Below are 13,077 nucleotides of genomic sequence, written 5' to 3'. Positions count from 1 at the left end.
GCATAAACTTACCATATGGCCCTGCAATATCAGTCCTGAAATCTACCCAAGAAAAATTAACATATTTACACACATAGACATGTACACAAATGTTCATAGGAGCATTATTCGTAATAGCCAAAAACTGGGAACAATCCAAATATCTATCAACTGGGGACTGAATAAATCAAATGTAGTATATCTGTACAACAGAATAGTATTCAGCAATAAAACGGAATGAAGTCTTCTTGTACACTTACCACTTGAGTGAACTTTGAAAACATTATGCGGCCAGGCGCAGTGGCTTAAGCCTATGATCCCAGCACTTTGGGAGGCTGAGACAGGTAGGATTGCTTGAGCTCAGGAGTTTGAGATTAGCCTAGACTACAAAGCAAGACCTCATCTCTACTGGAAAAAAAAAAAAAAATCAGCCTCAGCATGGTGGTGTGTGCCTGTAGTCCCAGCTACTTGGGAGGCTGAGGTGGGAGGATTGCTTGAGCCTGGGAGGTGGAGGCCACAGTGAGCCAAGATCAAGGCTGCAATAAGCTGTGATCACACCACTGCAGTCCAACCCGGGCAACAGAACGAGACCCTGACTCCAAAAAAAATAGAAAGAAAAAAGACATTATGCTGAGGGAATGATGTCAAACACAAGGAACAATTTGTATGATTCTGTTTATATGAACTATCCAGAAAAGACACATTGGTAGAGAGAAGAAGCAGATTGTAGGGCTGGGGTGAGAGTGATGATTAACTGCAAACCGGCACAAGAGAACTGTTTGTAATGATGGAAAGGTTCTAAGACTGGATTGTGGTGGTGGTTGCCCAACTTTATGAACTTGCTAAAAATCATCCAATAATATACTTATTGCTGGTGAGTTTATGGTATGTAATTTATACTTCATTTTTAAAGGATTTTTCTCACTTTTTTGACCTTTTATGCTTAAATTTTGAGAACTCTTCCAAGTCCTTATGCGGCAATGATTGATTTGTTTGCATTGTCATATAAGCTGTCTGATTTATGCATTTAATATCTATCTCATAAGAATAACAATTTTTAAAGAAATATCTATTTGCATACATACCTTTGTTTCAAATTTATTCTTCCAACACCTCTTCGTGTTTCTCAGTTCCAGCTAAATGGCTTTTGATTCTCAACTGAAGTTTACTATTCATTGTATGTTACTGGTCTTGTGTTTGACAGATATTTTTCAGGATGACATTAACTTTTAGAAACCACAACATGGAATAATTTTTTATATACTTTTGATGTCTTTTGTTAAATTCTTTAATGTATTTTCTCAATGAAAATATAAAGTCTTATTTCTGAAATGTACCTTGATTTTAATTATATGCTTATCTTTCCTTTTAAAATAGAATATGCTTCTTTGGGATCACTCTATGATTACATTAACAGTAATAGAAGTGAGGAGATGGATATGGATCACATTATGACCTGGGCCACTGATGTAGCCAAAGGTAATAATATTTGGTATATTCTTACAGAATTGGTAGGATGCATTTTCCCCTCCTGAAATGGGGACTTACCATCAGAAAATGTTTTATTCTGTCTTTAGATGTTCTTTTTTCAGAGCAAAAGTAGTAAGAATTCCAAAGCTGATTGTACAGATAACATTTTAGGTCATTGTCTTTCCACTCCTGAATTCCTTTTCACTTTCTCTTTTCTCTACTTTATTTCTATCCATGAAATCTAGTTGTAGCTTCAAGGCAGACATGTTTGTCATGTTTTGTGATATTATAATTGACTAGCTTGCTTGACACATTAAATGGAAAAATCATAATTCTGTTGTTCTGAAAGTCTCTACTTGGACTCAGTATCCAGAAAACATGATTTATTGTAGAATTAGTTCTACTCATTTTGTATATATAATATGCTAAAAAATAGAAACCACTTGCAAAAAATAATTTTTATTTGTCCTGCCACGTAAAAGCAATTCAGATTTTATTTTACATTTAATGTAAACTTACTTAGGCATTGCTGTTGGAAATTAAATATTTTTAATGCACCAAACCCCTAAACAAGGTCTTTTTTCTCATACATTCCTGCATAGATGAATGCTTTCTAAAGCAATTCAAACTTCATTTATTTTTATCTTTTTTTTTTTTTCCATTTTCCTAACTGAACATTTCTGGGCTTTATTTATAACTGTCAGAGTTGCTTTGGAAACAACTTCATCTAAATAATGAACACTGATAGTTATATTTGTATTCTAGCAACCCCTACAAATTGTGTCTGAATTTTCCTGGGGCAATTAACTCCTTTACATTTTACTACTCCATTCTCTACAAGCATCTCTTTACAAAGCAAATATAATGTGATTTAGCACTCAGTAAGGGAAGCAACTCATGCGTTGATTTCACTGTGTGACTTCCAAAAGTAGTAGTACTTCCTTTGGGGAATTGTCTATTTTAAGTTTCATCGACACCTACCAAATTCTTCAAATAGGAAAAGTGAAAAAAAATTTTTTTTGAGTTTCATGCTAGATGCTGCTGCTGAATGATGCCTCATTACATTATAAAAATAATAAGCTCTGTGTTTAGGGTAGTGTGCCTGAGACTTTAGCTATGTTAATTTGCTTAACTGTGTATTGATGCATCGGGCATCTCAAATCATACTGAAACTTCATATTCTTAAAGATATTTTCATGTAACATCATAGAGACTTCTCTTCTTGTCAGTAGAACACAAGGACCAGCTCTGTGTAAGCAAGGTGATGTGCCTTGATTAGGAGCTGCCTGCAACATTGTGGAAATACCCTTCAATAATGTAAATGCATATATAGGTAGTCCTTAACTTAACAGCATATCGCCTTACACACATTTGCATTTAGGGTGCTCAGCCAGTTACAACCGTGTCATTACTTATTGGCACTTAGAATAGATAGACAGCAAACAAATCAGCTAACGTCAGTCACTCTGCTTCCTGCTGTGCTCTACTTAAGCATACCTGGTTCCCAGTCTAAGAACCTCTTCTCCCTGCACCCCCTTAAGCACGTGCCACATCATCCCGAGTGAGGGGTAAGTCTCTTGGCTCCACATCAACTGAGTCATTCTTGGTGTTTTCTGGAGAGTGCTAGTGCTCTGCATCAGAAGGGCAAGGAAGAGAAGGAATAGAATTAATTAGGTAGCAAACCGGACCTGGTGCAGTGGCTCACGCCTATAATCTCAGCACTTTGGGAGGCCGAGGTGGGTGGGTCGCTTGAGGAGGCCAGGAGTTTGAGGTCAGCCTGGCCAACAAGGCGAAACTCTGTCTCTACTAAAAATACAAAAAATTAGCTGGGCGTAGTGGTGCACTACTCGCCTGTAGTCAACTACTTGGGAGGCTGAGGCACGAGAATCGCTCAAGCCCCAGAGGTTTGCAGTGAGCCAACATCAAGCCACTGCACTCCAGCCAGAGTGAGACTCAGTCTAGAAAAAAAAAAAAAAAAGAATTAGATAGCAAACTGGCACCAGAGTTAAAAATAAGGAAGGAGAGGCCAGGCGCAGTGGCTCACGCCTGTAATCCCAGCACTTTGGGAAGCCAAGGAAGGCGGATCACCTGAGGTCAGGAGTTTGAGACCAGCCTGACTATCATGGAGAAACCCCATTTCTACTAAACATACAAAATTAGCCGGGCATGGTGGTGGCGCATGCCTGTAATCTCAGCTACTCGGGAGGCTAAGGCAGAACAATCACTTGAACCTGGGAGGCAGATGTTGTGGTGAGCCAAGATTGGTCCATTGCACTCCAGCCTGGGTGACAGAGCGAGACTCTGTCTCAAAAAAAAAATAGGGAAGGAGAGAATGGGTTTGGGTCCCCGATGGTATCCAAAACTGCAGATTAATAAAATCCCTTTTGCCTGTCTGGCTAATGTGTTTCACCTCCGGTGAGAAGAGTGAGGCAGAGAAGAGGCTTGTATGTTTATGGACACAAGTAATACTTAACATTTAAAAAATCCTTTAAAGATGGCCCATAAGAAAACAAATCAGGGCTTTAGGAATGACTTCAGCTTTCTCTGATAAAGCTGTGTGTAGAACTTAAGAATTTAAGAGATTAAGTAGGAAGGCTTGATTTTTGTTGATTCTGTTTCAAATTCAGCTGTGTACCTTTTGGGTTGACCTATGGTTGAATCCACTGGAGCAAAGATATGTTGAGAAATCAAAAAATGAATAGTTTATTTTAAGTAAAGGTTGATTCATGCATTTTGAAATAGGCATTGCTCAGCATCGTTGCTGTTGAGACAATATCTCCTCAAAGCAAAAAAGGGTCTCTTCTTTCTAGATGTGAGGATAAATGGAGGGTGGACCAGCAAGTATATCTGAAAGTGCTGCAAGTCAATCAGCAATGCTTAAAAGGAACAATTAAAGCAGATAAACTCCAATCCAGTCTCAAAATGGTCACCACTCATTCCAATTCTCCCCAAAAGTCTCCTCAGTTATACCTGTCAACTCTTTTTTTAGGAAACCCTGAATGTACACCTGATGAAAGTATTAGCCTTCTTAATTGTTTGCAATAAAAATAAGGCAGAATTATAGATGGATCTACAAAAACATTAAATAGAATTTTATGTGAGTGTGATTATTGTTTATATGAAATATTATTTAAATGTGTACTATGCACTGTACACAAATACTTTATGGTACTTTTTGCTTATGATAATCTGCCATGAGGAAGAAAAGTGCCTATATTTAAAGCTTTTGTATATGAGTCTTGTTTTTTGAAATCCTTACGTGTCAGCAAGTGTAGAAACTATCTCTACCAGTAATAGTAATTATACAGTTCCTACCTGAAAAATTATTAAGGAATTTGATAGATTATTAAATGCTACCCAAGTTGTAGCTATTGAATTTTTGCAGTTTGAGGGATGTGGAACTTCGTATCAGAAGAGAAATTTCCTTTATCCCAGTTACATCTTATCTAAGATCACATAATTACTAATACTTGTGTTAACTTGACTCTTTTCAGTAATATCATTCAGTGATATCGTTAAAAGGCAAGAGTTTAAATTTTTTTATTTTCTTTGTCCTTTCACAATTCTTCAATATACAATAATTAAAATAGTAGAAGAAGAAGAGATTTTAAAATTAACCTCTATAAAATTAAAATGTTCTATACACTTTAAAAAGCCAAAGCCTCTTATTAAATCATTTTCAATGTATTGTTCATTTTAAAAAGAAACCTGTTTGATTTGGAGGTGGGGGGAGGCTATTTCTGCCATTATTTAGAAAAGACAACTTGAGAAATAAAGAAGATATATTTTAGTAGAAAATCATCCTTTTTTTATTCTAAAGGGGTAGACAGTACATAAATACAGAAAGGGTCAAAAACTACTAAGGTGGTAACCATAAAATTTGTCTTTAAAGTATAATTTTTGACTCAAAATAATAAAACTCTGAAAAGTTTATATATACCCAATATACTGAAGTAATTTGATTTACATCCTAAATATGATGGAAAGAATTTTGGAGTATGTTGAAATACAGATTATCTCAAAGATTTATCCTTGTGAAAGGAATGAAATATTTTGTAACTACTATATACTTTTTTTATCTGAAGATCATAAAATTGTTCGCTAACCATAACTAATCCTCCCAGTTCTCCCCACTGCTACTCCACATCCACTCTCAGGTCTTGTTGGAATGGGTACTGAGAAAATAAGCCAAGCTGCAGCTGGGTAACCATAGACATCCAGAACTTTGGTAACTGGACATCAGAATCTGCAGCTGGGTAACCACAGACAACCAGATGAAAACCGCAAATTTTGCTCAGAACTTTGGCAGATTTAGAAGATAGTTGGTAGTGGAATACCTTAGTCGTGGAGCACGCCTTTCAGTGGTTACTGTACTATTTTCATGCAGACTGCAGAAAATTAAGGTGTCCTTATTAGGTATTTTGAGTAGTTAGCTTTACCCACAGTCAAATTCCTAATCTCTAAGAGATTAAAGCTTATAAATTTGACTTCACATATACATGTTACTAATGTAGACATATTCTGTTCTCATTTTATCAGTCATGGAAGAATAAGACGTGAATTAGTTTCTGCTCTTGAGTTCTTTGAAAAAATATGAAAGGTAATACTAATGTAATGTTGAAAAATATTAATAGGACTTTCTTTCTTCTTGTGTGAAAAGGAATGCACTATTTACATATGGAGGCTCCTGTCAAGGTGATTCACAGAGACCTCAAGTCAAGAAATGGTAATGTAGTTATGTTTTTATTTTACCTATTTTATTACAAATTATATACACTTGCATGTAGAAATGAGCATCATGCTTTTACATATCTTTTGTAACCTACTATTGGACTCACTGCTGATACCATGGAAGCCTTTCTACTGTCAGTAAATAACAAAATCCTTGATATTATTTGAGGAAGCTGCACAGTATTTCACTGTATAAATACAGCCCAGAATGTGGACATTTGAATTATTTACATTTTTTCTCTGATAAGAAATGTTGGGCTTACTATTTCAGCCAAATTTTTCAAGGCATCCCTAATTATTTCCCTAGAATCATTTTCTAAAAGAGATACTGCTGTGTCAAAGTGTGCAGTCATATATTTTTAGTCTTCTATTTTTAGGTGGCTTTGTGCACTATCAATTTTGAATTTTGTTCTTGTTGCATCTGAATTGCATGGTGTGAATTGTTTGTGCCAGTCCTGCCTGTATTACCTGGAGTAGGTCGCGAAATGAGCCACATGATTGGAAGTTTGGAAAGTAAAGGCTCTCTTTTTCTTCTTTCTCTTCTTCTGTACTTTCTAAAGTTTATTTATGGCCCTGTATTTTATAATTTGGAGGGTGAGCATTTTAAAATAACTTGCAGGATTAGACATTACCTTCAAGTAGGAGTGGTAACAGAATGCTTCTTCTGTTATGTCACTTCAGAGTTATCTGAAAAAGGCATTAGGGTTATAGAACTACCTAAAGTAAACACCAGAGTTTGCTACTGTTTTGAATACCCTCATATCAGTTAATTATTTACATGCTTTCTAAATGCTCCTTCTCAGCAAGGAGGAAGAGAACTCTCTATTTTTAGGAGATCTTTAATTAAAATGAGTTTATGCTAATAGTGTGATCCTTAGAACAGGTAGTGATGACAAGTAGTGCAAGAGGACCAGGGAATGAATCGATCAGGTACCCTTGCACATGCCCCAGGACTGTGAGGTTTGTGTGTGTGAGTGTGTGTGTGTTTAGCAGGGAGTGAAGAGATGGGGGCGGGGAGGGAAGTTATTGGCACCTGCCACTCATCAGTAGTCCAGGTTGGCCCACCAATTTAACCCTGTCTGATGGTCCTTTCCTCTTCTAGGCTATCACACGTTCTTTGGTTCTTCTTAGACATAAGCTTCCTGGAACTAAGCACTTCTGATATATGGTCAGCTAACAGGAAGTCATTAGGAAATAATCTAGACTGTAGTAGAAAATATCAGTTTTATGAATTTGTAAATTTTCAGTTCATGCTCAGAATTTCAATTTAACTATATTGTTGGACTTCAGTATATCTTAAATCTTCTACAAAAGAGGAATGACTAACTAAATTATGGATTTATCCATGCTTTCATTATGAAGACTATATAACAATGGAGAATGTACCCATTTTAAAAAGTTACAGTTATATGTGTTATAGTTACTAAATAGAAAAACACATACACTCATATTGAAAGAATACAGAACTAACTTATAGCAATTCTTTTCCCTTGGAAAGGTAACCAGTGTTTCACTTTCTGTGTTATGTATTTTATAGTGGCAGTTTTCTAATGAGCACTTGTTAATCTTATAATGAGAAAGCTGAATATAAAATTAATAATATTTACATTTCTATTTATAAAAGTTTATAGCTTAATACTTAAAGTATCAGGTTTACCCTGAGGCAATTGTCAAATGTTATATCATACAAAGCTCATTTTCTCTCCTTGGTAAAATCATCGGTAACTCATAAATATTGATCATCTATCATGTTCAAGGCACTGCACGGTTTACAAAAGAAACATCTGAAACAGTTCTTCAGAACTTTATCCTTGGACTCATCTCCTGTTATGCTCTGATCCCTGCACTTCCATAAAAGCCATATTTACATGTTAACACTCGAAAACAGATCTCAACTTCAAAACTATATATCTGTCTGCTGATTAGACACATCCACATAGATATTTGTTAAGACCCTAAAATATATTATGTCCCAATTAATCTTTTCATTTTCTCGCTACCCCCGAAAAATCATCCCTGCATTTCCTTTACCAAGTGGCAGTACTGTTTGCCCAAGCCAGAAATGAGATAAATAGTAGTTACCATTTAAATCCAGAGCTCCTATTCTAACCATTAATCTATGTTGCTTCTTTATCTGATTTTATCCTTGAGTTCTCTTCCTTCTCCCCCAATAACCAGCCATTCATCAAGCCTAGGTGATCCTACATCCTAAATATTTTTTGACTCGGTCAACTTTTCTCCTGTCCTTTGCCACTGCCTTAGTACAGGCGTCCTCATCTGTCTCCTGGACCACAAAACCTTGAGTGCAAAGTGATCCCCTTGCCTCCAGGTCTATTCTTCTCTGACATAGTCTCCCCTCTGCACCTTTACTCATTTCATCCCTCCACATAAAATTGTTCATTGGCTTTCTCTTTCTCACAAGGGCTTTTCTTGACCTAGCCCCTACCTTCCAAAATTGCCATGCCTTTTTTGTCTACTCCTGAGTTTTTGCATAGACTCTCTCTTCTGCCTAGGAAACTGCTTTCCTCCCTCAGCTCTCCTCTTTCTGGTTAACTCCTGTGTTTTTCAGGTTTTAGCATAAACATCATTTCTTACAGGAAGCTTCATCTGACCTCCCTTGACATAGATATCATTGTTCTTTGGCTCTATAGTTGGTTTGTTTCTCTCATCATGGAATCTATCACTCAGTTGGGAGGAAACCCTATATATAATACGAAGTAGTAAAGCTAATGACTACCTCAGTGTCACATTGGCAGTATGCGGGCAGAACCCAGGTAAAAATTTGGTTCTCCTAACTACTACTAATTTGTGCCTTTTTTACTGGACAGTACTGCATTTAGATAAAATAAATGTCTCAGAAGCCTTTTAAATCAGTACCTGATGGAATTAAGTTTTTGTTTTAATGTCAGCCCCCTTTTGCAAAATCCTCAATGCTGTAAATACATTGATTTCACCTTTTGTAATCCCATATTGAAGACAGAAATAGAAGTTTATGGTTTTTTCAGTAGAAGACAGCTCAAACCGATTAGATGATTGTCATAATTTATCCTTTTTTCTTTTTTAGTTGTTATAGCTGCTGATGGAGTATTGAAGGTAGGACTATTTCTTTTACTTTAAAAATTGTTAATTTCAGATGTAGATTTTTATAACTAATAATTCCTTAATTAGCCAATAAGTAGAAGGTTGATACTGATCCCTTTTTTCTCAGATCTGTGACTTTGGTGCCTCTCGGTTCCATAACCATACAACACACATGTCGTTGGTTGGAACTTTCCCATGGATGGCTCCAGAAGTTATCCAAAGTCTCCCTGTGTCAGAAACTTGTGACACATATTCCTATGGTGTGGTGAGTTCATTTCTCATTTCTTGTTTACTAAAGGAAATACAAAAAGCAAACACTCTAGAGAAGAGGAGAGATACAGTTTAACATGGTTTTATTTTTATTTGAGACTGTACTGCTGGTGGAATGCCTGAAGCAGCACCGCTGGAGAACTCTTCCTAGTTGTCAAAATGTTTAATCATTTTTAATCATCGGAGTTATTTTGTCCTGTGTTGAGAAGAAACCAACACCACTTACAAGCAACAAATTAAATGGAACCCGAGATAGTGTTGGGCTCCACTTTGCCTGAGAATTACTTTTTGCAGGGTGGTAATGTGACTGTAGACTATCTCTGTAATTTCAATGGAAATGTGGATCATTTGGAACAGGACTTCATTGTAATGGATTACTTAAACAGTATAAAATCACCAATAGATCTGCCAAGCGAGTTAATTACCAGGAAACTTTTGAGTCTCAACTATTAAACTGATTCATCAATTTCTAAAAGTCCAAAAGAAAATGTACTTAGCACTTGCCAGATGACCTTGTCCATGTCTGCTGCCAGTCTCAGAGTAGCAGTGACAATCTGAAGCATGACTCTAAGGCATTACATAAGAATCACAGCAGAGCCACATAGAGAATAGACTAATGTGGGGGTGGAGTGCTCAAGGAATGGAGACCACAGGAATGAATCAGTTAAGGAGCAGAAGCTCCTGGAGGAGGAATTTGGAGATGGGCCATTTCCTGAGGAACAGGTTATACCTGCATTATCAGAGAGAAGGAAGTGAGGAGTGGGAGAGTTCTTTGCTGGAGGAAGGAATTCATTTGTTGCCTTTTGTTGAGGATAAACTTTTCCCTAAAATGTTATGTATTCTTTAAAAAGTCCAAAATAGGCCGGGCGCAGTGGCTCACGCCTGTAATCCCAGCATTTTGGGAGGCCGAGGCGGGTGCATCACCTGAGGTCAGGAGTTCGAGACCAGCCTGACCAACATGGAGAAACCTCGTCTCTACTAAAAATACAAAATTAGCCGGGCATGGTGGCACATGCCCATAATCCCAGCTACTACGGAGGCTGAAGCAGGAGAATTGCTTGAACCTGGGAGGCAGAGGTTGCGGTGAGCCGAGATCGTGCCATTGCACTCCAGCCTGGGCAACAAGAGTGAAACTCTGTCTCAAAAAAAAAAAAAGTCCAAAATAGTTTTGGAATTCCCTATCTTTACATCTCATACTGCCCTGCTATTTATACTATTACTTCCTAAAAAGGCATTTTCATAGTAATGGGTAAAGAAGCAGTCTGTTTTGGGTCCAAATCAGCATGCCTCTTCATCCTGAACTTTGTGTTTTCTTACTGCAGGTGGTAGCCAATGACACAAGAGGAGATTCACGTTGTCAGACCTGTTTTTTTTTCTTTATTCAGTCTCTAGGTATTTAATGCTGGCTTCACAGGTTTTGGACTTGTTTCAGTGACTAGCTCTTTCTAAATCATAACACATCCTATGTATACCAAGTTAATAAAGATTAATTTTGTTAGCTATTGACAAAAATCACTTCAAGAATGAAATATATGTTTTTGGCTGAAGGCTAGAATTTTAAAGGTCAGAAGGCAACAGTAACATCAGGCTTAATACCTGATATCCAAAAACAGAAAAAGAATCAATACCTGATATCCCTTGATTCTGGATGTTTCTTAAGAATGAAGACTATAAGCTGTTACAGACAGTGATCAAATATTTCTCATTGAAAAAAAGAAAAAACAAAATATAAGTTTCAGAGGAGACTAGCTTCTAAAACTAGTCTCCTATGTCAAATGTTACTACATTTCTAACCACCAGACATTCATCTGTGGGATATTCTGAAAATGGGGTATTTGTAGCAATTGAAGACTCTGTAAGATTGTTTTCTCTTGTGAAAGTACATTCATTCCTTCATTTATAACCAAACATTTATTTGAGTCACACACCATCTGAGGGTAATTTAAGTTTTTCTTATCCTACTTGTTGGGAATGGCGTCTCATTTTGTCCTGTAGAAATAGGAACAAGCAAACTTTTTCTAGAAAGGACTGGATAATATATTTTTTTGGCTTTGCGGGCCACTTACAGACTCTGTTGCATAGTCTTCATAGATGCCATAGTTGGTTTTTTATTTCTTACAACCCATCAGACATGAAAAAGCCACTCTATATTCTGCAGCAGGCCATCATTGCAGGAACCTCTATGGAGCAAGACGGCTTGGGAAGATGAGCAGCATGGCTTAAGAACATGGCTTATTTAGTCAGTGTTCCAGCTGACCTTTCAGAGTGGCTTAGTAGGAGCCCAGCACTCCCACTCCTTTCATGTGCATGTGTGTATAAATGTATATAAACATGTATGTTGGTGTTATATATATAGGTATGTTGGTTATAGTTACTGTAGATGGTTATAGTTTTTAAATTGTTCAGCACATTTATATGAACTAGAAGACTTTTGAGGTTCATTTTTGCACTTATGAGTCCACACACATACAGTGCTTTTACTTTTAAAATTCTCCCCCAAGTCTTTGAATTTCCTTATCTCAAAAATTTTTGACCTTAAGACACAACTATACATAGAGTGAACTTTTGGTCTCAATATTATTTCATGTATGAAAACAAACTTTATGCTGCCTTCTTTCAAAGCCTTACGGTTGCCAGGGCTTTGGTGTGAAATGCACCCCTCTGCTTTTCCTGAGATGAAGTACAATCTTAGTACCAGTAGTCAAGCACAAATTCCTTTTCACACACAAACTGTAAAAGATGTTAAGAGGTGACTTCTGTTTGCAGAGCTTAGGATTTTTTTCCTGTATCATTTTAAAATCTCTTCATACATTCCACATTGACCCCATTTCTTAAACATAGTTTGAGTCTATTAAACCTTTCTGGAGCTGCACATTTTCAGTGTTTTTTATTAAAAATCTTTTCACTTAAGAAACTATGTACCACATTTCAGTAGAAGGGCTTGAACACGTCTCTTTGTGGATTAGCTTTTCTCTCTGCTTGTGTGCTGACCCTACCTTTGCTTGGTTTGGTTTTGGAGGGATTTAACAAATGCTTAACAAACCATCCTATCGAGTAATTTCACTTACTGAAATAAACTCGACCACCAGCCGCTGAGCGTTTCCAGTGTTGCTCTGTATTTACACACTGGATGTTGCTCTGCAGAACCTGTCCGCCCCATCATGTGATGTGGAATATCAGTTCTGCATTCATGCTACAGCCTTCCCTTACCTGGTGGAAACAGAAATGCTACTTCAGCGAGTCTGTTTTAAAACAGTTTCTGCTGTGTGACTATCTTGAAGAGAAAGGTTTGCTTGGAATGTTGGTTTGCCTCTCAGATAGTTGTGTCAGTAAAATTCCATTCAGAAAAGTATACAGATGCTAATTTAATTATAAACAAGAACTCAGGACTGTATATGTTGGTGCAAAGCAATTGAAGTTTTGCCATTTAAAAGTAATGGCAAAAACTGCAATTACTTTTGCACCAACCTAGTATTTAATTCTGACCTCTTCTCATTCTGTTTGTTTTAAATAAACACCAGCGACTTTTATTTAAACAATCACAGA

General features: G+C 36.9%; 1 protein-coding gene across 4 annotated transcripts in view; it reads left to right on the top strand.

Moving 5' to 3' along the window:
- MAP3K20 (mitogen-activated protein kinase kinase kinase 20) overlaps nucleotides 1–13,077 on the top strand; it is a 193,374-nt gene that overhangs the window by 106,958 nt on the left and 73,339 nt on the right. For all 4 annotated transcript variants that reach the window (XM_017856968.1, XM_017856969.1, XM_017856970.1 and 1 more), the window contains 4 exons: nucleotides 1,357–1,458; nucleotides 6,110–6,175; nucleotides 9,245–9,273; nucleotides 9,389–9,526. In XM_017856968.1, coding sequence (XP_017712457.1) covers nucleotides 1,357–1,458; nucleotides 6,110–6,175; nucleotides 9,245–9,273; nucleotides 9,389–9,526 — 335 coding nt within the window. The remainder of the gene's footprint in view (nucleotides 1–1,356; nucleotides 1,459–6,109; nucleotides 6,176–9,244; nucleotides 9,274–9,388; nucleotides 9,527–13,077) is intronic.

Source organism: Rhinopithecus bieti, unplaced genomic scaffold (genome assembly GCF_001698545.2).
Source record: "Rhinopithecus bieti isolate Rb0 unplaced genomic scaffold, ASM169854v2 scaffold_43749, whole genome shotgun sequence".
Taxonomy (NCBI): domain Eukaryota; kingdom Metazoa; phylum Chordata; class Mammalia; order Primates; family Cercopithecidae; genus Rhinopithecus; species Rhinopithecus bieti.
This window is presented reverse-complemented; position numbering and strand designations above follow the sequence as displayed.